Below are 25,251 nucleotides of genomic sequence, written 5' to 3'. Positions count from 1 at the left end.
TAATTCTTGGATCAGATATTGTAAATAATACAATAACTTAGGTGACAATTATAACTTGTAATCAAATGGCAGTTCAATTTAAAACTTGGGCTGCTCGATTATTTTTATTTCTTTGGATAGAGTTTGTGGTTTTGTTTGTGTTGTGACATGATTGCACAGTGGTGTTGATTTTTATGTAGATTCTTCATAGTCCCAGGGTCCTGTGCTCAGGAATTGTTTATCCCAAACAGGAGAACGCAAGCACTGGTGGAGGGCTTTAGTTCACCTCTTAACAACAGTGTGTGGCTGATAGGACACTGTAGCACTCGATGTCAGAGGCACCAGAGGATGTCAGTGTTTGTTTCAACACTTTCTCTATAGTTTAGATGGGCATTTCTTCTTCCGTTGTTTTTTCACTATACCAGTTTTGTTCTTTATAGATGATTCCAGCATATTCATGTCGGCGGTTTGAGAAACAGATGAAACATTCAACTTCTGATAGTGCATAGATTTCAGAGTTCTGTTTATCAGCTGTGTGCGTGGTGTGTGTGGTGTGTGTGGTGTGTGTGTGTTTGTTTATTGGCTTCTTTGGTCTACCTTGGTAAAGGGTTGTAGTGGAATTTTGTTTCTTTTATTTTCACATTTGCCAGGCACTTTGTATGCTACAATGTTAAGGAATCAAGATTTAGTAAATAGAGTGCAGCTGCCAGCGCAGTGCAGTGCGCATCTTTATTTGACCACCTCAGGTCTTTATTTCAATGCCAGCTGGACTCTCGCAGTTCATTTGGCCCTGTCTTGCAGAGGAAATTTAATATGGCATTTTTTCTTAATTCTGGGTAATAACTTTCCTATTTATGTTCTACTTCCACCTTAGATTGATTGATAGTCTAATCCTGTATATTTTGATACTTATGCAGAAACTTATTTTTCCTTTTTCTTTCATGAGGTTTTTAGAACTTTTCATACCTCAGAATTATTTTTCTAACTAAGCCTTTTGGACTTGGTTCTTCAAGTCTTGCCATTATATATTTTGGTTCCTATCCTTTCTTAGCTCTGTCAAATTTAGTTTTCTGACATTCTCTTATCAGGTAAATTTTATGAGCAGTTATTTCTTGATAATGCAACGCCAATTACTTCTGTTTAGGAGAAAGCAGTTTGAACACACTATATAGTAAGAGGATTGAATTAGTTGTTAATATTAAGGTATATACATTAGAGGTTATATTGGAACATAATTGGAAAGACTAGAATAAGACCAGATAAAGCAAATTAATTTTATTCAGTACTTTAAACAAAAACACTGGAATAAAATGAGAGAAAAGAGAGGGTTGGTAGGAAAATAGGCTTGTTCAAGTATAGGAGTTGGGATGATTAGGGGATTACATCTGTAGTTCAAGTTAGCGAAGCTCTTCAGTGATATGTTTAGAATCTCCAGCTGCTGGAGGTGGGTGGATGGGAAAGGTAAGGGTTTCTGCTCTCTGAAAAGTGCTGTTCTTACGGCACATTACAGTATCAGTTGGAAGCCAGACACAGTGGAGTACATTTGTAATCCCAGAATTTGTAGAGTGGGCTACATATAGTAAATTCATTGTTATTCTTGGCTACATTGTAGCTTGAGGCCAACTTGAGGTAATTGAGACCCTTTTTGGTTTTTTGTTTTTTTTTTTTAAATACAGTTGGAATTAGTTGTTAGTAGGCGAGGAGGTAGTAGCTAGTACATGCAGCACATGCCAGGGTTTCTAGGTACGGCTTCACTGCCAGAGTCCTGGAGGCTGGGAGCAGACCAGACCCCACCAGGTCCTAGTCGTCTCGGGGGCTTGCCTTGCTGTTCTCTCCTCTGTGATCTTAGGGTGGGGAACATCAGTTGAAATAAATGTGAGAAATACATGTCATATTGTTATCATAATGAAGGTTCATGAAAAAGTACAGATGATCCTGAGATAACTTAAAGACTGTTCCTCAGGTGTCTATGGCTTGTTCACCGTGTTAGACTCTTGATCGGTCGTGGTGTAGCACATGCTCTCCAGTGATGGCTAAAAGGTCATCCTCTTGTTGATAGTGATACAGCTGTTTAAAGCCAAATGAGAATTTTATCTTTCCAAGTTTTACTTCATTGAAAAGAAAACTTCTGCTTGTTATGTTTATTGGTGCTAAATAAAAGAAATTGCCAGGCTAACTCAGCGGATCAGAATCTGTCAATACTTGTCTGCTACTTCTCTACCCCTTGGGTAGGAGGGTTACCTAACACAACTGACCTTATAAAGGGATTTACATAAAAATAATTAGAGAAAAACTTTAATTGTTAGACTTTATCTAAGAGTGATACGTGTTTGAATAAATACATTTAATACATGTTTGTTTATAAAGAGATCATATTTGCTTGAATCCTCATATCTAGATCCAGAAAACCACTGTCAAATACTTCTTTTTTCTCTTATAGGAAGTAGATCTCCTAATGCAAAACTGCCCTCAGTTGCAGCAGTTGGCTCCGTCCCACAAGACCCAGCTGCACACATGAGGTACTTAAGCTGCTTGCTTAGTTATTGAAATTTGTGCTGTTTTTTATGACCCACCCTCCCCTTACACCTCCCCTGAATTCTTTCAAAATTAATATTATTTCAAAATATAATGTTTTAAAATGTTTATGAGAAATGTCCACTTGTAATAAAAATATGGTGTATATTGTGGATAATTATGAATTCTTAGGAATACATTATACCTTTTCTTTAAAAGTGTTAAAGTGATGGTATCTGGTCAGTCATGGTCCTATTAATACTGCATTCTACATAGAGTTTACTTTTACTTAGAATTTTAATTTGGAATATATGTTTCAAAATTTAATTCTGAAGTTTATAGCCATAGTTTTATCCACTATATGCCAAGTGGTCAGAGAATTTTTGTTTTTCTTACCATAATTGCCAATTCCCTGTCTCCCCAGGGCAGTGGGGTACTTCTGTGAATGCTATATATTTGTGGGATCACACAGGCCTAAAAGGTTTGGTGAAGCACAGGGAGGAACCTGTGAGGAGTGGTTGTGGAGACCAGTATCTTTTAGAGGATTGCCTGGTAGTTTCAGTGGGAGCCCTCTGTTGCTAATATAAGATATGGAAGTACTATTGTGAACCAAGAGTAGCACTGGCTGCTGACTTGTTTGCTGTGTAAACTCTGGGCACTCATCAGTTCCCTGACATTCAGCATACCCGTACGTTCTTCTAAATTCACTAAATGTATGTGATTGATTGTATGTGAACATATATGTACATTCATGCAAACTTGTTAATATGTTAAGATAATTATAAATGTACAGTTTATGGTTTTCCTAATGAAGTCTCTTAGGTTATATTAGAAAATGTTATCACGTCAATAAAAGTTTGAACTAGTTTTTACAAACATTTACATGCAACAACTGACAACTTAAAATCAAGACATGATATTTTATCTCAAGTTTTTGATAGCCAAGTTTGATGAGCAGATAAATGAGATGAGGTCTTGAGTTAGTTCAGATTATAATGGAGTCATTAGAAAGTGCTTTTAGTGGGTGAGGTGCAGTTTGCAGTAAGAACTGATGCTTAGAATGGTAGTTTGTCAGGTGTCTGTGGGAACTTGGATTGGAAAGATGTATCGGTAAAAAGGGACATTTTAGGTAGGAAGTTACTGGGCACGGTAATGTGGTTTTTTGGCCATTTTTATTTTACATGTAACTTTGTATTTCTATGAAGTTGATTTCACTTTAGAGCCTAGAGAGCTAACTCTCAGCATCTTTTGTTAGTATTACAGAAAGGCTGGAGCATGCACTGGAGAAGGCAGCCCCTCTGCTACGAGAGATTTTTGTGGACTTTGCACCTTTCCTCTCTCGGACACTTTTAGGTAGTCATGGACAAGAGCTGCTGATAGAAGGAACAAGTAAGTGGTTTGTCTGTCTTTATTCTGTTTGTCTGTACTTACATTATACAGTTATATGCTCATGTAAGAAAAGTCTGCACCTTCTTAAGTATGTTCACCACTGGCTGGCCCGACTGGAGGTCTGTTTCTTTTGAAGACTTTTTCATAAATCTGTTATATTTTAATCTGTTTATTTTTTTAAACCAGCAATTTTGATGGTGTCTTAGTTAGTTGTTTTATTGCTGTGAAGAAACACCATGGCCAAGGCAACTATTATTTTTTTGTTGTTGTTTAAGTTTTATTACATTATGATGAGAAAAGATAAATAATTTCAATTTATTTGAATTTATTAACATTTAAATACATATTTTGAGTAAATATACTTACATCACATTTTTTTCCCTTTTGTACCCCAACTCCTCCCAGAGAGCCCCCCCTTCAATACCTACTATACCTTTTTTTTTATCATATTATATTATAAAGGACATTTAACTGGGACTGACTTACAGGTTCAGAGGTTTAGTCCATTATCATTAAGGCAGGAAGCATGGCAGCATCCAGGCAGGCATGGTGCTGGAGAAGGAGCTAAGAGTTCTATATTTTGTTTCAAAGGCAAACAAGAGAAGACTACTGTCTGCCAGGCAGGTTATCAAAGCCCAACCCAACATTAGCATACTTCTGCCAACAAGGCCACACCCCCTGCTCTCTGGGCTAAGCATATTAAAGCCCTGATAGATAGAGTATAAAAGTATTAGGCCAAAGCAGTAGCATTTATTTTTCTGGTGCTGGAGGTTGAACTTGGGATCTTGTACATCCTATCCAAGTGCTTTACTGTTGAGTTTCATCTTTAGATCAGGATTTATTTTTTAGTGCAATTAAATTAACCATGGGGATTAGGAAGAGTGGTGAAACAAGGTTTTGCATGGACTTCAGATCCATACAAATAGCCATACCTTGCCATGTAGAAATAATATGGAATGCATTATTTTTGTCCGCTAGCACAATTATATTTTATGAATAAAATGGTACTGTAAAATACTCTGTTCTTATATATAGTGACAAGATCTCTTTTATGTAGGGTCTGGTTAGGTAGCATGCAGAGGAAGATTGCTGAGGAAGACCAGTGACTAGGCTACATAGGCATGAGGCATTGTATAGCTAATGTTTTCAAAAGATGCCTCAACTAGGTGAAGGAAGATTCAGTTCAACAGAAAACAAATCTTCAAACAACTGATTCTATTTAAGAACTTAAGGCTGGTCGTGGTGGTTTGAACTAGGAATCCCAGCACTGGGAAGTGTAAGCTCCCAGATTGGGAGCTTTAGACCTGACTGTGGCTACATTTTTTTTATTTTTTGTATTTTTAGAAAATGAAAGGTATTTGTAAAGCCTTAACATGCCAACCAGTGCCACTGTTTAGTTGAGGAATTATTCTTTCAAAAGAAGAAAAACTGAAGAACATGAACATAAGAGATAGGGCATGAGTGGGATGTGTGGAAGCCTTTATGGAGTAAAAATGGAGCTAAAGCCACAGGGCTCTGAATATCAACACAGTATATTTAATACAGAATTAACAGTTGTATGTCTTTGATAATTATAATGTCTCTGAGTTATTCAATCCTCATAATGGTTGGAATTACTTTCTGAATATATTCATAATAGCAAATTCTTTGAGCTGTTCTTTGATAGTATTGGGTATTTAAAGTAAATAACTCTTTAGATGGCCGTTAATGATATAAAAGTTCCTTCCTAAGGATAGTTTTAAGTAATCTAAAACAAAACATAGAAAAGAAAATGTAAATGACCAGTTTATAGGAAATGGGGAACACATAACAGACAATGGCTTGCATTTCTGTTAAGGTTTAGTGTGAGGTCGGAGGTCAAGGTACTAATAAGAGTGTTTGGGATGTCTGCTGCCATGAAACAAAATGGAAACTTGATTGATAGCTGGAGGGCTGAAGGGAGAGAGTGTGGTGGGGAAAGCAAAGGTCAGGGAGCCATTTCCCTCCCCTGCATGTATAATAATCAGCTCTCTCCCAAACAACATGTAGATGATCATGATCAATATGGCATGTGTTATATGCACTTCTATGAGTGTCATGAAATATCATTAAAGAAGAAGTCAGTAGATGTTTGAGTATCCTAAAAGTTAAAGTAGTTTACAGAATGGTCAGTTTGATACCAAGTTTAAAGTAACCACAGACTACTTTGTTTAGTCACACCATCAAATGTATATAGGTATAGTTGTTAGCTCAATATTAACATTTTAATTTTAAATCAATTTGGACAAAAGTAGCATAAAGTGAATCTCTGGAATTTTAAAACGACTTCGTGTTTTTAAAGTAACCTTCTCTTTAACATAGGCCTGGTCTGCATGAAGTCTAGCAGTTCAGTTGTGGAGCTGGTCATGCTGCTGTGTTCCCAGGTGGGTGCAACCACGTCACATGGCCGTGTACAAGGAAGCTCTCAGGCCTTGTTTGACAGCTTTTTGCTTTATTAAATTTTTGTGGCAAAAAAGTTTTGAGTGTTATGTTAAAATAATTTGTATCTTAAAATGATTACTTATATATAGTATAGATGATTTTGAAACATGAACTGAGAATGAGAGAGAGAGAGAGAGAGAGAGAGAGAGAGAGAGAGAGAGAGAAGATAAATGAGAAAAAACAGTTTTTAGAATTACACTAAAATGTTTGGATCAGTTGATCTTGAAATGACTGTCTCTGCTCTGTGTCTTAAGGATCTAGAAGTAGCTTTATTCATGTACTTTGTAGAGCGCCTCTCTGAATTCCCTTGGGAATCATGTGCTTTGCCTCCCTTTTGTGCAGAGGCTATAAAATGAGTAATAAATAATTTTGAATCCTTGTCATTGCTAATTATTTTTGACATACACAGTAGACTTGGGAAAATACCAACAAAGATGAGACAGTCATCATCATAAGCTGTGCAAAACAAATTCCTCAGAGCAAAATTAATTCCAGTGTTTAGAAACCTTGTGGTTAGCTTTAACGATTTAAAAAACTCAAATAAAATTTATGTATACTGTGATGTTTTGTTTTTGTTTTTCAAGTAAACAAATGAATGCTTTTATTGAGTTTTTTCCTTCTTCTGTAGTCTTTTTAAAGTGGTATCTTGCTGGTAGTAAATTCCTGTACTTAAAACTTTAAAATAGCCTTTTTTAATAGGAAGAGTATTGCTGTAGAGGTCAAGGGTTCTGACCCATTTCAACACCTTTGACCTTCATTTACAGCTCTCATGGTTTGCTTGCCTAACGAATAAGGATAATACAAAATTAATGTTTCTTTGCATTGATTTGTTCATTTTAGTGCCTATGTTGCCAAATTTATTCAGACTGTGCTGATGGACATTTCATGAATACAAATTAAAGAATCATAGAAGGCGTGAAAAATCAATACTATGTGTTATCAATACAGTGCAATAAGAACAATTACTCCTTGAGAGTATAGCTAATGGAATTTTGTAATGAACTTCGAAGGAGCAGTTACATTTCTTAGAAGGCTTATTATTCTTTGATTTTTATGTGCATTCTTTTTAATAATTTATCCAATTTGTTTTAGAATACTTCTTTTCCAAAATCTCCCTTGTTAAAATTTCTCATTAAGCCATCTGATTTTAAATAATTGATTGTTTATTTCTTGTATGAAAATCATCAGATAGAGTTTTATATCTGTTTGAAATCTCCTTTCCTTTTAGTCCTCATGGTTTTGTCATAAGATTATGGTTCTGTTGTTTACTATGACATAGCTGCTTCATATGCAAATTTTAATAATGAAGTTTCATCTTTTAGTTTAGGATTGAATTTGGTTTGGTACATGAAAGCTCCTTTCAGTATAGCACAGTATGTATCTGAATGTCAGAAGCTGCTCAGATAAAGAATGACACATGATAACAGCCATTTGTCATGGATGTCACTGTGCTGCTTAATGCTTAGCTGATCAAATGGCATATGGAAATCACTTAGAAGAGTAAAATTTTAAAAATCAGAAATTCTCAAGGCTTTTGTTTGAATAACACACATTATTAGGTATTTGAAGTTCTCAGCACTTTTTTTATGAGTTCTTCAAAAAGTCCCATGGCATCTCCAGGAGACATGACACAGTGTGAAAAATGAAGCTAGAATTAGCTCCACATGTATACAGATTGTTCCAGAGTGATAATTACATTTTTCACTTTGAATTTTCCTAATTCAAAGAGGTCAACTTGGTAATCACAAAAGTGATTTATTTTGTTAAGAAGTGAACTGTCTTTTTCTATGTGAAAGCTGAGGAGATATGAAATTGAATTTCTAGGGGACATTTTGCAGATTCTTGGTGGGGATATCTTGAGTTTGATTGATAATTTTTTTTAGTGTAAGATAGGGTGGGAAGTAAAAAGCTACCCTCTTGCTAAATTTTTAATTAATTTTTTAAGAGGAGATGGAAGGGATTGAGTGCCAAAGATCAAAAGATCAGGTCAAAAACTCCTTTTTAATCACATAAATAATGGGATATGCTTATGAACTTAACATCTGCAAATTTGATTTAGAACTTTACAAATTAGTTGATGTTAATTTCATGGCAGTCAGCTGTATTCTGATTATTTTTTCTTGAGCCCATTCGCAACTTATTTTCTTTTAAAAATTTAAAGACACGGTGTTTAACCATACTTTATTAGCAAATATGTTTACAGTATATTAAAGATCTTATCATATGTGATTTGCTATCAATAAACAAAATGTATCACTATAAAACTCTTTAAGGGTTTGACCAACACATTTCTTACTCTTTCCTCATTACTAGTTGATTAAGCATTATTTTATCCTATTTAAAACATCTACTCTGTGTTGGTAGAATTGGAAAGCTCTCTTATTATTCAATATTTTGCTTTTGAGTAAAGTTTATTAAATTAATTTATGTATTATATCTCATATAAAATAACTCAAGTACTAGGCAAGCTCAAAACATTGATCTTTTTTCTTAAAACTAATTTCTTTCAGTGCTGTGGAACAAATTTTGGGCCTTGCACATATCAGGCAAATGCTTTGCCAAAGACTCACATCCTTAGCCCAAATTACTTTCCTTAAAATATAACTACATACAGTATTAAAGGAAGTGCATATTTCCAGACACACAAAAAGAAGTTGAGAAAGTTTTCGGCTATACCCCAAATTCAATTAGTCAAAAAATGCAAAAATGCCCTCCTATTTGTTGCATTTGTGTACAAACCGGTTAAAATTATTTTAAAGAAAATATTAAATAAATGTTTCAAGTAATACTACTTCAGTGCTCTATAAAGTGCTTGTATCTTCCTCATTTGACATTAATATCATTTTTGAAAGAACTGACATTGCAATCCAGGCCACTTTATAAAAGTGTTGTGTTGCTCATCCTAATTCAGCCTGACATACATTCCAATAACACTACCTCCCTCCTTGGGTTTAAAGCTAAATTTATGACTGTGCATTGTGAAGTGCATCATTTAAAAATGGTTTCAACCCAAAACATCTAATAAATAAATAATGTGTATGGCTACTCAGTAGTAGACTTTCTAGACTAGAAATCATCCCATCGGATACTCAACAGTCCACTATCGGAGAGGGCTGTCAGATAAATCTTGTGGTAGCGGCATTCATGTCCTGTAAATCACATATTATTGTCTGAGCCTTCTGCCAGGTCATCTATTCTTTTCCCATTTATCAGAAATGCATACAGTCTATAGAAAAACTAACAGCACCATGTAGTCTGGCTTGGTGTCCTGTCTGAGTTATCAATTAGCAGCATAAGTTTATTTAAATGTTTAGCCTGATTTAAAAAAAATAAATCAATGTTATTAATATTTTTGGAAATACTTTCTTCACATGAAGGTAATGATAGGGTTGGTGATTTTCACTCAAGGTTGCTGTGTCTTTGAATTGGAAGCTAACAACTGCTGATAGTTGCATAGACACATACCAGTCAGCATCCTTTTGTTTTTAATGTTGGTTTTATGTTCATATTTTTGTTGAATATTAGTAGAATTTTCATTTTTCTTTCTCTGATTTTTTTTCTCCCCCTGATAGTTCTGATTCTGTATGTTGAATTTGTGTCTGCAGAGTGTGTGATACGTAATGCTGTTTTCGGTGCTCTATCCTTCCCCCTTTCATTCATACATTCATCATCATGGTTGCTATCTCATTATGGATAGGTGATTCACAGAAACAAGTAATTACCAAAAAGCATGCTCATCATTAGATAGCTGGTGAGGCTTGAATGTCCTTTATTGTCATCTTCAAGTCTTTTTTTTTTTTTTTTGGTTTTTTCGAGACAGGGTTTCTCTGTGTAGCCCTGGCTGTCCTGGCACTCACTTTGTAGACCAGGCTGGCCTTGAACTCAGAAATCCGCCTGCCTCTGCCTCCCGAGTGCTGGGATTAAAGGCGTGTGCCACCACGCCCGGCTTCATCTTCAAGTCTTAAACTTACCCAAATGTGTCATCCTTTTTCTGTCTTGGTACATAATTTTTAATTCCTTATTAGTGTCACTCATAAAATTACTCTTTTTGTTTTTGTTGTTTTGAGATGGAGTCATTGTAAGTAGCTCAGGCTGTCCTGGAACTTTCCATCTTAACATGAGTTGGGTTCAAACTTGCCATCCTTCTGCCTCAGTCTCTTGAGTGCTTGGATACTGATATACATTGTCATGCCTGGTTTATTCAGGATTTATAAGGAGTAAACCCAGGGCTTTCATGTATGCTAGGGAAACACTTTACAGCTATGTGTCCAGCCTCAAGTCAACCCTTTTTCCCACAAATGAACTAGTATTGTAATTCACATCCTTTGGTCCTGCTGAGGTGTTAATATGATGTTTAGAAACAGATCAGAACACAGATTATATCAATAGGAAATTATACATATATATACTATTACACACACACACACACACACACACACACACACACACACACACACACACATATATATATATGATCCAATTACAGAATTTAAACTTTGGTGTATATTTATTTGTAGAAAGCCTAAAGGCCTAAAGATGATAATCTCTAATGCTTATATGAATATAGAAAATTTTCATTAAATGTTTGTTCGATAAGTGAGGAATATTATAGCTTTTTTGTTGTTGTTGTTTGTTTGTTTCTTAGAAGAGATGGATGAGATAGGACCTTCCTATGTATCTCACTCTGGCCTGAATCTTGTTATCCTCCTGCTTCAGCCTCAGGTTCTGGGATTACTATAGTACCGTATCTATAGAGTAGTGACATAACTAATTGATTTGATTTTACAAGAGCCAATTCTCTTTACACTTAAAATCTTTGTGTTTATTATATAATAAAAATACTTTTAAAAAGTATGTGTTTGCTTTTATATAAAGTAGGATAAAAGTAACTTTACATCCTATTAGCTTCTGCTCATTGTCAATTTTTAGTATGGCTGCCCCAACACTGGGTTCAGTTATTCAGTGTAAAAGTTCAAATTAAATTGAGGGCCCTAAGAGCTGTTTTAATTCTTATATTACATTTTTTTTTCTTTCATTACACTAAAGTTGGTTACAGAAAACCAGTTCTTGTCCATTACACTAAAGTTGGTGGCAGTACATATTAGTGACATCAGCTGTATAAACACTTTCTAGATGAATAGATTAATATGCTTGCCTATTTAGATAAGAAGTCCTTATTCATATTAATTCGTATGTTTTATAGCCATTGGAAAGTTTTTCTCTAATAAGCAGAGTCCATCTTACTGAGGAATAATCTTATTCTAATTCTATGGTAATCTGAAAGACTAATTCCAATTCTGAATTTTTGCTGTAGGTTTTGAAGGAAGGACATAATATATTTTGAGTACATATTAACTGATGAGTTTCAGGTCTTAGTCAAATGGAGGTGATGACTTGGGTTTTTTGTTTGTTTGTTTTGCTTTTTGATCTGTAGCCTCACTGTGCAGCCCAGACTAGGCTAGAGCTAGCAGTGCTTTTGCCTTTGCTTCTCATGTGTTGATTTAGGCCCCTGCTTGTATGCCATCTCCTGATGACCTCTTTTGAGAAAACTTTGTGTAAATTCTTTGTGTCTGTGTGTCTGTCTGTCTGTCTGTCCGTTGAAGTACTTTGATTGCCTTTAAGCCACTTCATTGGCCTAAGCTTAGCATTCTTTTCTTGCAGCTGACATGATAAACAGTGTGAGAAATATTGAACCTCAGGTTATTGAAAAATAACACATAAATACAAGTAAACTAATATCTTGATATGTGACTAAAATTTTGAAAAATCTAATTTATATTTAAATAGAAGGACATCACTATTTTCTTTCTCCTTGCTCAAAGCAGTTTGCATAGCAACAGATTTAGAAAATGGGCTAAATGTTGAAAACATACTTTTTGACATGTTGTAAATATTCTATATCTTTTGTAACCAACCACTTTTACAAGGTAAATAGTACTTTGGGGGGCAATTGGTTTCTCTAAGAGTAGTTTATATGTACCATGGTCCAACCAGGATTAATGCAGTTTTATATTTCAGCATTTTTATTATGTTACTCTTTCCATTTTGATGTTTTATACCTCTTCTTTGGAATACACTTTTAGAAAATTAGTGGATATAAATTGAGTGTTTCTGAGCTTTTATTATTGTCAGTACCTATGATCTTTTGATCACTAATGGAATAAGAATCAATAGCATAGACCCTACCATTATTATGGGAGAAAATAAAAATCTCCCAGTGTAATCAGTCAGTCTGTCACAGAGCAACTGTGAGCACTTTATCTGTGGAATTTGCAGTAAATGGAAGAATAGTTCTTCTCATCGAAGTGTTCAGAGCTAATTTAATTTTTGTGCATTGTAAATAGTTGACCTTATAAAACGATGCTAAAGACCTTCCTAGCATAGCTAAGACATTTCTGAGAGCTACCGAGGATAGTTGAATTGATCATAAAAATCTTAGAATAACTGACAATTTAAAAAAAGATATTAGCTTATTAACTACTTCATGCTTAACCACCCAATGTTTTGAATTGTTCCAAATCTTTATAAAAATAACTTTATATTTGAAGGTGGAAACCCATGTCTTCATATAACAGCAAGAACATACAAAAGTCAAAGTAAATGAAGTGTATTATTTTTTTCAAGAACAAAATGTGCATTAAAATGTTGAAATCAAATGGTATTTTAGTGAACATACACTGTACCCTGCTTTGTTTATGTTTTAATGTAGACTTTTCTTTGATATTAATTAAAGTGCTTTTTACAGTCAAAGAAAAACAAAATTTTATTTTACATACTGGGTTCAGTTTGAAATACAGGCATCCTGTTGCTTTACCAGCACACTAGGATTTAGAAACTACAACTTTAAAAGGTCCATTCTGTGGAATGGGCAGTACACCCTGTGGCTTGGCGGTCTAGTCAGAAGGATGAGACCATGCTGACTATGTAACGACATCTTTGAACATATTCTCAAGGGTGGTAAAGGCAAAACAAAGTAATATCAACTGGCACTTAATTCTGCAAGCTCCCTGCTGATTTGGGTATTCAGTGAAATGGAACTCTTCCTGACAGGAAGTCAGCCTGTGAGTATGGGGACATTTGAAAATAGAGTGTGTTTTAATTTGACTCCCTGCTGTTTTACAACTCCTCTTTTAAATTTTGGGTTAAGAAGAGAGGAAAAGGGAGGAACACAAATGGGAATATCCAGAGTATGGCATTTCTCTTTGATTTAAGGTAACTGTGAGTACAGGTCATTGTCTGTTTCACAGTTATTATTGCTTTTTGTTTGTTCGTTTTGTTTTGTTTTGTTTTTGCTTGGTGCTCACCTTCATAATTCAACTTTAAATCAGTCTTCTAGTTGTGGTATTACAAAAAGTCAGCTTAAAACTATAGTTTTAAATTTCCTTTGTTTAATCTCCCTTTAATGACTTTTTAAAGGCTCAAGTATATTCAATTTTACATTTTTATACAAAGTATACTTATGATATAATACTGGATCACAGTTAGAGTACGTAATTAAATTTGACCTTTCCAGCTTTTTTATCTAGATTTACATATAAATCTTTAAAGTGTTTGCACTGCTTCCTGAGTTTTGAGATAAGATTTTTTAGTGTGCTGTAGTACCTTCACAGGTACAGTTAGAGTATTCTATAAGCAGTCTATCTATTATACCTTGATAGTATATACTTTTTGGTCATGCTACTGTCTTATGACATAAATGTTTAGATGTTACAACATGATGCTAACAAGATATGAAGCTAAGTGACTTTGGGCAGTGACTAATTTTGAATATTTGTAAACATTTTTCCTCCTGTTACTGGCTAACAAATAACTTGGAGTGAATCAGTTTCTTTTAAATTCCTAAGATTTTGTTTCTTAATGAGAGCTATGAGAGCACTGAGATCTTGTTAGTAACTATTTGTAAAAGTATACAGAACTGCTAGTGGAACAAACTAGGCCACATACTGAAGTTGTTAGTGCTGACTGTGTTTCTAGCACACAGAATCTTCTTCATCAGTCACCTCAGTGCCTCTGTTTTTCCTCTCAGGAAATTAATTTATGTCTTATATTTTTATCGCACAAAATAAAATAACACTATTTTCATCTCTGTGTTATTATCTATATTTATAATCACATGTCCCGTCTAACCTGTTTCCATGTTGAACCATAAAGAATTAGCTCCTAGAGTTCCTCAAAGCCCAACAACTTTTGCATTCTTTTCCATATAGATACGTTAAGGGTCACATGGGCTCTCTGCTGTAGATACCACAGGTGATTCTACTGCTCTGGTTCTCATCATAACGATAGCCCTTCCAGGAAGGCTGGTGTACCAAACTACAGGAAGCTCTGGCAGTGTTAGAAACCTCAGCGTTGAAGGGCTCTCCTTTGTAAAATCTAGTCCTCATTTATACCGCCTTTATCTTTACATAGTTCATGTTTAATTTACAGATTTTCAAAATGTTTAAAAACTTACTAAATATATCATCATCATTAAAAATTTGTGTTATGTGCTCACTTCGGCAGCACAGATACTAAAATTGGAACGATACAGAGAAGATTAGCATGGCCCCTGCCCAAGGATGACACACAAATTCGTGAAGCGTTCAATTAAAAAAAAATTGTGTTATATGATGGTTCTCAAAGTTTTGTCAGTTTGGAAAAGGACACATATCATTGGAGAAATTTCTCTTAAAAATCGGAATCTGATTCAAAAACTATACTAAGTACACAAGTTGATCGATTTGTTCATTACTTTATCTTACCCCATGAAATTTATACATTTATCAAAACAGAACATTGCACATGGAAATAATACAATTAAATACCACAATTTTGAGCATTGTGTTGAGACAGAAAAGGCTTCAGATATAAGAACATCAGATTTTCAAGTTGCTTCTATTGCTATTTAAGTTATGTTGTAGGTAGAAGAATGGATGACATCATGGCGTCCATCCAGAGCATGCCTTAGGACTTCTGTGTTGTTCTAGGTATCAGCTAACATCTTATTAAGTGCATTGATAAATATTTGAAGATTATGAAATCTTATGTCTTTCTACAACCAAAGTTATTATTTGTATGATTGGCCAGTGGGTTATGGCTCAACACCTAAGAAATTAATATTCCTTGTATGTTTCTTAGATAGTATATGTTTAAAATCAAAGACTGGAGCTTTATGGGTGTATGTAGTATGATGTTCAGATAATTTTACTTCTGAAGACATATCATTTCACAGCATAAACATAAATCTTACTCGTTCATGATGAATTATAACCAAATGTGTGTGTTTTTGCAATTATTCTTTATTTGAAGTTAGACTTGAGCACTGAATTAAAAATCTCATTTTCTATTAACCTTGACAGTTTTTTCAATGAATTATATACATGTAAGGTAGTTAGTGTGCAGACTTAGGTGACTTCAAATGGTTAAACAGCAGGAAAGTTTCTGCTTTTAGTTAAAAGCTGCTGTTTTCTGTATGGGCTTATTTACCACATGTTTAATTCTTAATGCTGTGTGCTGTGGGACTGTGCATGTGAAAGGCAGCATAAAGAGCTCTGCCTCCAAGTCTACGGCTGGTACTTGCTACACAATAATAAAAGCACTATTTTATTGGGTTACTTGTAATTAACTTCAGCACTAGACATCCATATAAATCATTGGTAATCTGTTTTTGTTAGATTTTTATTTTTTTTAACTGAGTTAATGTACTTGTTTCTGTTATCTTTTTACATATGGATTGAGGTTGTAACTACTTTTTGGAAATAGTCTGTCACAAACAGCTATATGTACATTGAACAAATGATTGAGGCAAGCTAATGAATTTTATGTAACATTTTATAGAGATTTGTTATTCTAATAAATATTCAGTAGTAACATTGTTTTGTTGTGAAACTTAATAAATAGTGATTTTATTCTTCCAAATCAAAAAAGTATCTAGACATTTGAGCAGTTAAAGTGGCAGCAGTTATTAATTAGAAAATATTTATGCTTTTTCTATTAAAAAGTTCTGGCAATGTGAAGATATCCAAATGTATCAATTCCTGTTTATCAATTAATGGAAAGTCTTTTAAAACATTTTACAACTGAACATTTCATCCTTCATATATTTTCTTTTTTGCACATGTTTGATGAATAGCTCTTTACATAATGTTTTATAATGATTTATACTCATACTTTTCATGATTATCAGTTTATAATAAAAATTATAGAAACAGACACCTTTATAGAATGTTATAGAAACATTTCCATGTGTATATATCTGGCTGAGTTCAAGCTAATAGTATATGTTAATCCAAACCAAGTTTTAGAAAGAAACAATGAATGCATATGGAACATGCTTGTAAATCTGTAGGAGAGGCTTTAGAGAACATGCGTTAATCTAATTTAATTTTATGGTATTAAAATCTTTATTTGATCATTGTGAAATGAGTGTTAAATGCACTGAGGATGGAGGTGGGAGCCTTGAAGAAAAATGGACAGGCCATGAAACTAATGCTCTAAAAACTAACTTGATTGGTGAATACTTTTTATTACATTGAGTACATTAGATGGCTTAAAAATGTTTAAAAAATAATTAGCTGTTTTATATAGTTGTAATGGATGTCTTTCATGCTCTCCCTCCAGCAGTCTTTAATGAACCCGCCTTGTAATTTCAGTTCAGGCTTTGAGATTCCCTGTAGACTTGACTTCAGACCTCAAAGGGCACGAGTTGCCATATGTCTGGAGAAGCCGAGTGCCAAGCAGACTGACCATGTACTAATAGGACACATTTATATAGCTCCTGAGTGTGGAGTCTGATAGTCTTAATGATGATCATCTGTTGGGAGCATAAAGCTAGAAAGGCTTAGAACCACTGTGCTGTCTGTGGAAACCATACTTTCTGTATTTAACAGTGAAGAATACTAACAACGAATTGAGTTCGGAAATTATTAGAAATTCATTGATTGAAGAGTGATTTTTAGACATACTTGAAAACAAATTAGGATATATTCATAATAATTAAATGTTTGAGTATGTGTTATTCTTATCTTTTGTAGTTTAAAAATCTCTATTCACTCTCAGTTCTACAGTTTATACATTCCATGAATAGTTACTTTTAAAATACCCATTTCCTTGTACATAGGGTTTCATTTGATTTTTTTTTTTTTTTTTTTTTTGCTAACGAGTATAAAATTGAGCCGTGTGCTTAGATTTTAATAGAATTCATTTTCTCCTATTTTTAACTTAATAGTTACTTAGACATGTGTTTCATTTACTCGTAGAACCAGACTATGCTTTTATATAAAAATGAGAGCAGTGCTTTTCCAAGGGCAGTTACTTGTTTTTACTGTCACAGAAGGACATTCCATCTGAGGTGAAGATGGAGTCAGGCTTTTCCTTTGCACTTCTGCCTTATTCTTTCCTGGCATGTGCTTATAGTAGGGACAGTGACTAGACAGATGCACTCTTGAGAGAGTGCTGACAAACAGCCAATGCTCCTGAAAACTCACTGCACACTTCCCTTGAGCTCTGATGTCTACTGCATCTACGGCAAGAACAAGTTTTGCCTCAGTTTGACCTTTGGTCTTACGTATAGTATTTTTCAGTTTTGTGTTCACACATGTTCCTCTTTATTCAAAATCTCCTTTCTGACCACTTTGATTCTTGATAGTGTTTTGGTCATCTCGTTAGGTCACTGGAACTTAGCAAATCTAGTTTAAATTTTTTAAAAATAATAATGGCAGGTGAATATATACTATTTTAAAAATTAGTGTTGGCATTTGATTAAAAATCCAAACCCTAGCACTGTGTCACTGCAGTCCAACTCCTTAGAAGTCTAGGCAGGAGAATTGCTTGGGCATGTATGTATGTATGCATGCCCAGCCTCGGGAACATAGCAACGGGGCTATAAAAAGGAAAACACTTGAGACTCATGGTGTAGTCTGTTATCCCCTCACGTGAGAGGTTGCTAAGAAGAAGGTTTGTATATAGAGAAGGATCAGAAGTTCAAGTTCAGCTGTGGCTATGTAGAGCATGCGAGTCAGCTTGGGCAAAATGAGACCTTGCTAAACAAAATAAAACAAAAAGAAATAAAGATAGCACATGTACACACATGTACATGCTCCCTTGTAAACAAATGAATGTATAGATAGATATATATTACAATGAATAAATTCCAAACCAGGATAACAAAAAATAACCAACCAAAGTCAAAATAAACCATTAACACCTAACACTTTTTATGTAAGAATGAAAATTAGTAATTATGAGTTTAAATGTTTGTTAATTTAGTTTTCATTTCTTTCTTTTATATCAACCATGTTTAATTCCAAATTTCACAGCTTATCTTAATGAATAATATTATAGTACCCACATAAATTGTTATTTTTATTTGACAGGTCAGAATATCAAGATTAGAAAATCAATAGATACTTAATAATTACTTTACAATACATTTTTATTTTCTTAATTTTGACATTGGTATTCATGAAACTTGAATGATTGTTCTGATTTCAAAATAATATAAAAGAAATATTTATTGTTTACACAGAAAACTTGCATACATCGGGGAGGTTCATCTACCCACTTGCAGGCGTGAGGAGCAGCCAGGAACCCACCAGGGGCCAGGGGTGTTTTATTGTGTTGTTTGTCACCACCAGCCAAGGACAAGTAGGGCATCTACAGGGGTCTCAGACACCGACAGAAGCCCTGCCCTTAATTACTGGATATGCTGTGTCAGGCATAATCAGACTCTAGATCATTGCTTTTCCTACATAGCTGAAGGTGTCTTTTAGGCACTTTCCCTTCCTTTGCACTTCCCTACTTTAGCTTTCCTGGCTTATTCTAGAATCCTCACCTCTACATAAATTATTGAAACTTCTTTTCATATTTTATTTAGTCTTTTTTTACACTCCAGATTTTATCCTCCTTCTGGTCCACCCTTTGTTCCACATCCCATACTTCCCCCTCCCCCTCCTTCATCTCCATGAGGATCTCCCCACCTCCCCCAGCCCCCATCTCACCAGATCTCCCCACTCCCTGGGACTTCCAGTCTCTTGAGCGTAAGAGCATTTGTGTTGGAGGCTTCATATCAGTTGGTATATCTTGGGGGTCCAGGTCAATTGAGATTGCTGGTCCTCCTACAGGGTTGCCCTCCTCCTCAGCTTTTTCTAGCCTTCCCCAATTCAATCACAGTGGTCAGCAGATTCTGCCTATTGGTTGGGTGTAAATACCTGCATCTGACTCTTTCAGCTGCTTGTTGGGTCTTTTGCAGGGCAGTCATGATGTGCTCAGCACCTATGGTTTTTAGTGCCACATTCTGAGCTGATGGTGAGCCTGTCAACTAAGATGATGGCATCCTCTCTACTGAGCATTTCCATGAGCATTCTTGAGACTCATTAGGTATCAGCAAAGGAGTTGTATGGAGATTACAGTAGGTGTTCATTTGGAACCAGAGCCAGTGTAACATACTCAACTGATGCATGCCATTACGCCAGTGAACACTCTTAAGTCAAGAGACAGCTTTCCTATTGTATAACTAACAATTTAAGGACCAATGAAATAAAATAAAATAAAATAAAATACAAGGCAACCTAATTTCTACCCACAAAGTAACAATTACCCTCAACCAATAGAAATCACAGGAAAGGAGAAATGCCAGCTTGCTATAAAAGAGTTTAAAAACCAATTTTAAGAAGTAGTGGGGTGGGGACTTCCTTGGGGTGATGGGGGGAGGAGGTATGGGATGTAGAACAGTTGGGGTGGACCAGGAGAGGGATAAAATCTGGAGTGTAAAAAAAAAATTAAATAATTTTTTTAAAAAAGAAAACTCAACAGATACAAAGAAATGCAAACAATTCAGTGAGGTAGGAAAACATTTCATCCTGTGAATGAGAAATGTGTCAGTGAGTCCGTAGAAGAATCAAACATTTTGGAACTCAAATAAATGAAAAAAAAATGCACTTGTGATAGTTGCGAACAGACTGTAAAAAGCAGGAGAATTTCAGAGTTCAAGAGTTATCATTTGAAATACCAGTTAGATTAATAATCGGAAATGAAGAATGACTGTGGAGCCCATGAAACTTGACACTTGTCTCAATGTGGACTATTGATTAAGTTGTTAATCTTCTCTATTCTTACTCAACACAGTGATAGAAATCCTAGGCAGAGCACAAGAGAAAGAAGTAAAAGGCAACTGAATAGAAAAGGAGATGACATTTTCTGTTAGCTGTTGACTTGATTTAATATGCATAAAACATAAAGTATGTACCAAAGATTTATCAAAATTGATAAAATATTATAGGACACAAAATGAACATACAAAAATCAATAACATTTTATATGCCTATATAATGCTTAGAAATCAGTCTTTTCTTAAGATTGTTACCATAAATAAGTAGAAAAGAAAAAAAACTAAACTAAGAATGTTGTTGACTCATTAAATATTATAAAACATTGACTAAAAAATTAAAGAGTATACCAAAATCTAGAGAGGCGTTCCATGTTCATTCATTGTCACAAAGAACTATATGTTCATACTACTGAAAAGGATGTGCAGATTATATTTAACATTCATAGAGAAAGATAAAAGCAATTCTAAAATTGACATGGAACCTCAAGAGAAAGTAATTAGTCAATTCAGTCTTGAATAAAAAGAACATAGCTGAAGACCTAACACTAAATGGCCTGCAGGTAACACAAGGTTATTGTGGCCAGAACAACACAGACTTGAGTTTAAAATGAACACAACTGTCAGTGAAACAGAGTCGAGTGCCCACATTGCTACAGCAAACTGATTTTTACTGACAATAAAAGCATATTGGAGAAGACTTTTTGAACAGTATTTAATACCAACAAATGTGTATATTAGTTTCCAGACAGATGCAACTAGACATCTATCTTGCAAAATGTATAAAAACCCACGTAAAATGGATTTAGGATCTACATATAATATTTGGAGCTAGTATTCTTCCATTAGAGAAGATAGCAGCGACACTTTGATATTTTTTGTGCATTGCTTTTCTAGGGGGAGAATAATAGTTCAGTGAACTGACAAAAAGAAAAAAATAGACAAATACAGTTATCTCACATTACAGAGCCTCCTGTTGTCAAAAGGAACAATGAAGGGTGAAGAGGTGGCATATGTACTGAGAGACAGTGCGTGCTATGTGATAATCTAGGCGAGTCTATATTATGTAATAATAACTAATCTTTTATGTAATAATGGATTAGTACCTTGAATATATAACATACTGCAAGAAACTGAGCAGCAACTTGAAACATAAAAACTAAAACCATCGAGTATACTTTCATAATCCCAGCACCTGGAAGTCGAAGGCAGGAGGATGAGGAGTTCAACGCTGGCTTTGACAGAGTGTTTGGTGCCAAACTGGGTTACAGGAAACCCTGTGTCAGCAAAGTAGAAAGTCTAAAACCAAAATTAAGGCAATGCAGAAATTCACAAATTATTTGAATAGACTTATTTCAAGAGCAGATAGGCCAGCTTCTAAAAAGTATATAAAATGCTTAGCTTGTTAATCATAAAAATTACTCAAAAAGTTAAAATATAATTTAGAAATGATTTAGGTCACAAAATAAGTTATTGCACTGATTATCAAAACTGATGACTTCTCAAAAGAAAGTGATAAGAAAAATTACATGTAACGAATCTTATAAAAATGTGGCCTGAATCTATGTGCTTTTGAATATGTTAATTTTTAGAAGTTACTCTAATCTTTCAAATTTTTTTACCTGTAAAATATAGGCAAAGCCATTTATACCTTCTTTTTTTTTATTAGGTATTTTCCTCATTTACATTTCCAATGCTATCCAAAAAGTCCCCAATACACTCCCTCCCACTCCCCTACCCACTCACTCCCCCTTTTTGGCACTGGCGTTCCCCTGTACTGGGGCATATAAAGTTTGCATGTCCAATGGGCCTCTCTTTCCAGTGATGGCTGACTAGGCCATCTTTCGATACATATGCAGCTAGAGACAAGAGCTCCGGGGTACTGGTTAGTTCATCATGTTGTTCCACCTATAGGGTTGCAGTTCCATTTAGTTCCTTGGGTGCTTTCTCTAGCTCCTCCATTGGGGGCCCTGTGATCCATCCAATAGCTGACTGTGAGCATCCACTTCTGTGTTTGCTAGGCCCCGGCATTGTCTCACAAGAGACAGCTCTATCTGGGTCCTTTCAGCAAAATCTTGCTAGTGTATGCAATGGTGTCAGCGTTTGGAAGCTGATTATGGGATGGATCCCTGGATATGGCAGTCTTTAGATGGTCCATTTATACTTTCTTTTTTTGTTTGTTTTTTGTTTTTCGAGGCAGGGTTTCTCTGTGTAGCTCTGGCTGTCCTGAAACTCACTTTGTAGACCAGGCTGGCCTTGAACTCAGAAATTCGCCTGCCTCTGCCTCCCGAGTGTTGGGATTAAAGGCGTGCGCCACTGCGCGGTTATTACTTTCAAGTAATATATTGTATGATGATTTTTTTAAAAAAGAAAACTGGAGTTTTCAGGAAGTTAGAAATTACATTAAGTGAATTATCAATGTTTGATAATAGAGAGGAATTAATGTAATATCACTGGCTTGACATTTGCGGACTGGTAGTCTGCATGCGTGTACTCATACGTGTTGTGACTGCATGACTTCAGACATTAGTAACCTAAGATTGTATCTTAGTACAAATTGATTAGGCAACAGTTATGGTCCTCGGATGTGATAATCAATTAAATATAGCTTAGGCACAGGTATGAAATTATTGACTCTGCTGCTTTTTGAGTTCTTCCTCTTGAAAGTGCTGAAGTGTGCTTTGAAATTACTTACTTGCATTAGTGGTTGGATTTGAGGCTTTTAACGTGTTTTCATCAGGACCTCTGGGGAAAGGATAACCAAGACTTTTAAATGTACTATGCATTTTGCATCACTATATAATTGTAAATACTGTGATGAAATATTGAAATGATCATGAAAGATGATGACCATTAAGCTTTTTCTCAACTATTAAAACTCACTAAAGGTTATATTGAACTGTGGTTTACAAAATTGTTTAGACTAACGCCTTGTTGATAATTGTTTCTGAGCGGAGAAAAATGCCTTCAAACACCATGATTAATGAATATTCTTTTTAGTTTTGGCAACTTCCACAAACTACTATAGTGAGTTTTTTATTATACAGAAAATGTATTGACTTTGAACATTGTGATTATCAAAAAAAAAAAAAAATCCAAGGATGTTTTCTCTTAAGCTTCAACTTCCTTCTCATAAGCATTGTTAATTCTGGTATTATATTATTCCTTTTACTTAACGGAAACAACAAACTTAGAAAAGGATTTACAGAGCTCTCTGTATGAACAAGAAGTCCAGTGATAAACTCGATTTTCTTTTGAGTGCCTATAAAATTGTAATTCTCTAGTTGTCTTATGTACCTTCTTGTCTAACTTGTATTTTCTGTTCTTTAAAAAATATTTTAAGGATAATATCTAATAGGTTTTATTTTAGTATTTTCATGAGTAATATCATTAAAAATTTAGTTTTGTGTATTTATTTAGTCAGTTAGAAACCTAAACATCTTATATTTAAAGGCAATTAAGACTATGTATATATCATTCTAGTCAATTATTGATCTGATTTATTTTTAATTTAAAAGAAAAGTATTATTTTATTTGACATGTAATCTAAATTTAGGGTACTTTATATTTTAATTGGTGATTTTTTAATAGTTATAAGTACTAATTTTAATATGTTTTCAGTCTAACTTTATTCTATTTAATTTTTTTCTGGAATTTGAATGAAACATTTTGTGATTTTATTTTTAGGTAAGAATTCATTTGGTAAAAGTAAAATCAAAATAAAGCTTACCAGCTTATTGAAAATATAGACAAGAGTATGCTCATGTTTTTATATAAAATTAAATTTTATAATGAATGTCTTTGAGTACTTTTGAATAATATGAGTTTGAATACAAGATGATACTGTCAAAGATAAAACAACTTTGAGATTAGTTTTAGATTCAGTTTGACTCTCATGGTTCTGTGTTCAGTGAGAGTGAAGTGTGGGATCCTATGTCCTGGATCCAAGGACTTCTCTATAATTTCTGCTTACCCTCATTTTCTTGCTACCTCAGTGAGAAGAAATGTGGGGATGCTGCTTTCTGTTTGTCAGGATAAATTCTTTTGTTGAATTTGATTATTTTTAGTTGGTCCACATATTTGTTAATATCATTTGCCCTAAAGAAAATGGTTTTAAGTCAAATTAAAATATCTGTTTTACACTTGATTTTGTTTATATTAGTGAAAGGGACTTAGGGTTTCCATAACCTGTTGCATAACAACTATGACTTTTGAGAGACTATACTAAAGACTTCTTTTTCACTAATTCCTAAATGTTAACAAGGGTTAGAGTAATAATACCTGGAATAGAAGTATTTTAAAGTTGTGTTTATTGTGACAAAATCTAGTGTGAAATTTCCAAGGACATTTCATTTATGCCTTCTTCTTTTCTTAATAATACATTGCCCTCATTTGGCAGATCTAGTCATTGGACACCTTTGCATGTTTACCTGCTGTTGAATGTAATTTTCATGGTACTATGTGCACTTCCTAGTGTGATAGTATGTTCTCTGTCGGAGTCATTCAGCACAATCATGGTATGCTGTCTTAGTTTTACAGCTTTCTTGGGCTTTTTAAAAGACAGTGTTGAGCAAATGTGTTTACAAAAAAATTAAAAGTAGAAGAGAAAGATACACAGATTCATATGTAATTTCCTTGAAATTACATAAAATTTAAAATTCCACTGTTGACTATATTCACAAATGTTATTTGGTTAATGATGCGCAATAGCCAGTAACTGAGTATAGTCTTTCATTTTAGGTTTTAAGAAAAAATAAAAACATGTAACTATAATACAAGAATTGAAGTATTAAAGTAAAGGATATGTGTATAAGTTTATGTAAATA

The 25,251-nt window shown here is 34.4% G+C and overlaps 1 protein-coding gene and 1 non-coding gene across 5 annotated transcripts in view; both read left to right on the top strand.

The window, feature by feature from the left end:
* Lrba (LPS responsive beige-like anchor protein) overlaps positions 1 to 25,251 on the top strand; it is a 576,347-nt gene that overhangs the window by 156,102 nt on the left and 394,994 nt on the right. For all 4 annotated transcript variants that reach the window (XM_029475138.2, XM_021158805.3, XM_085835789.1 and 1 more), the window contains exons 32-34: positions 2,420 to 2,498; positions 3,749 to 3,882; positions 6,223 to 6,284. In XM_029475138.2, coding sequence (XP_029330998.1) covers positions 2,420 to 2,498; positions 3,749 to 3,882; positions 6,223 to 6,284 — 275 coding nt within the window. The remainder of the gene's footprint in view (positions 1 to 2,419; positions 2,499 to 3,748; positions 3,883 to 6,222; positions 6,285 to 25,251) is intronic.
* On the top strand, positions 14,829 to 14,935 carry LOC115030661 (U6 spliceosomal RNA). The gene has a single exon (XR_003836267.1). It is a non-coding gene; the product is annotated as a U6 spliceosomal RNA (small nuclear RNA).

This window comes from Mus caroli, unplaced genomic scaffold (assembly GCF_978045245.1).
Source record: "Mus caroli unplaced genomic scaffold, Mus_caroli_1 scaffold_3, whole genome shotgun sequence".
Lineage (NCBI taxonomy): Eukaryota > Metazoa > Chordata > Mammalia > Rodentia > Muridae > Mus > Mus caroli.
Note: the sequence above shows the minus strand (reverse complement) of the source record. Positions and strands in the feature narration are given on the sequence as shown.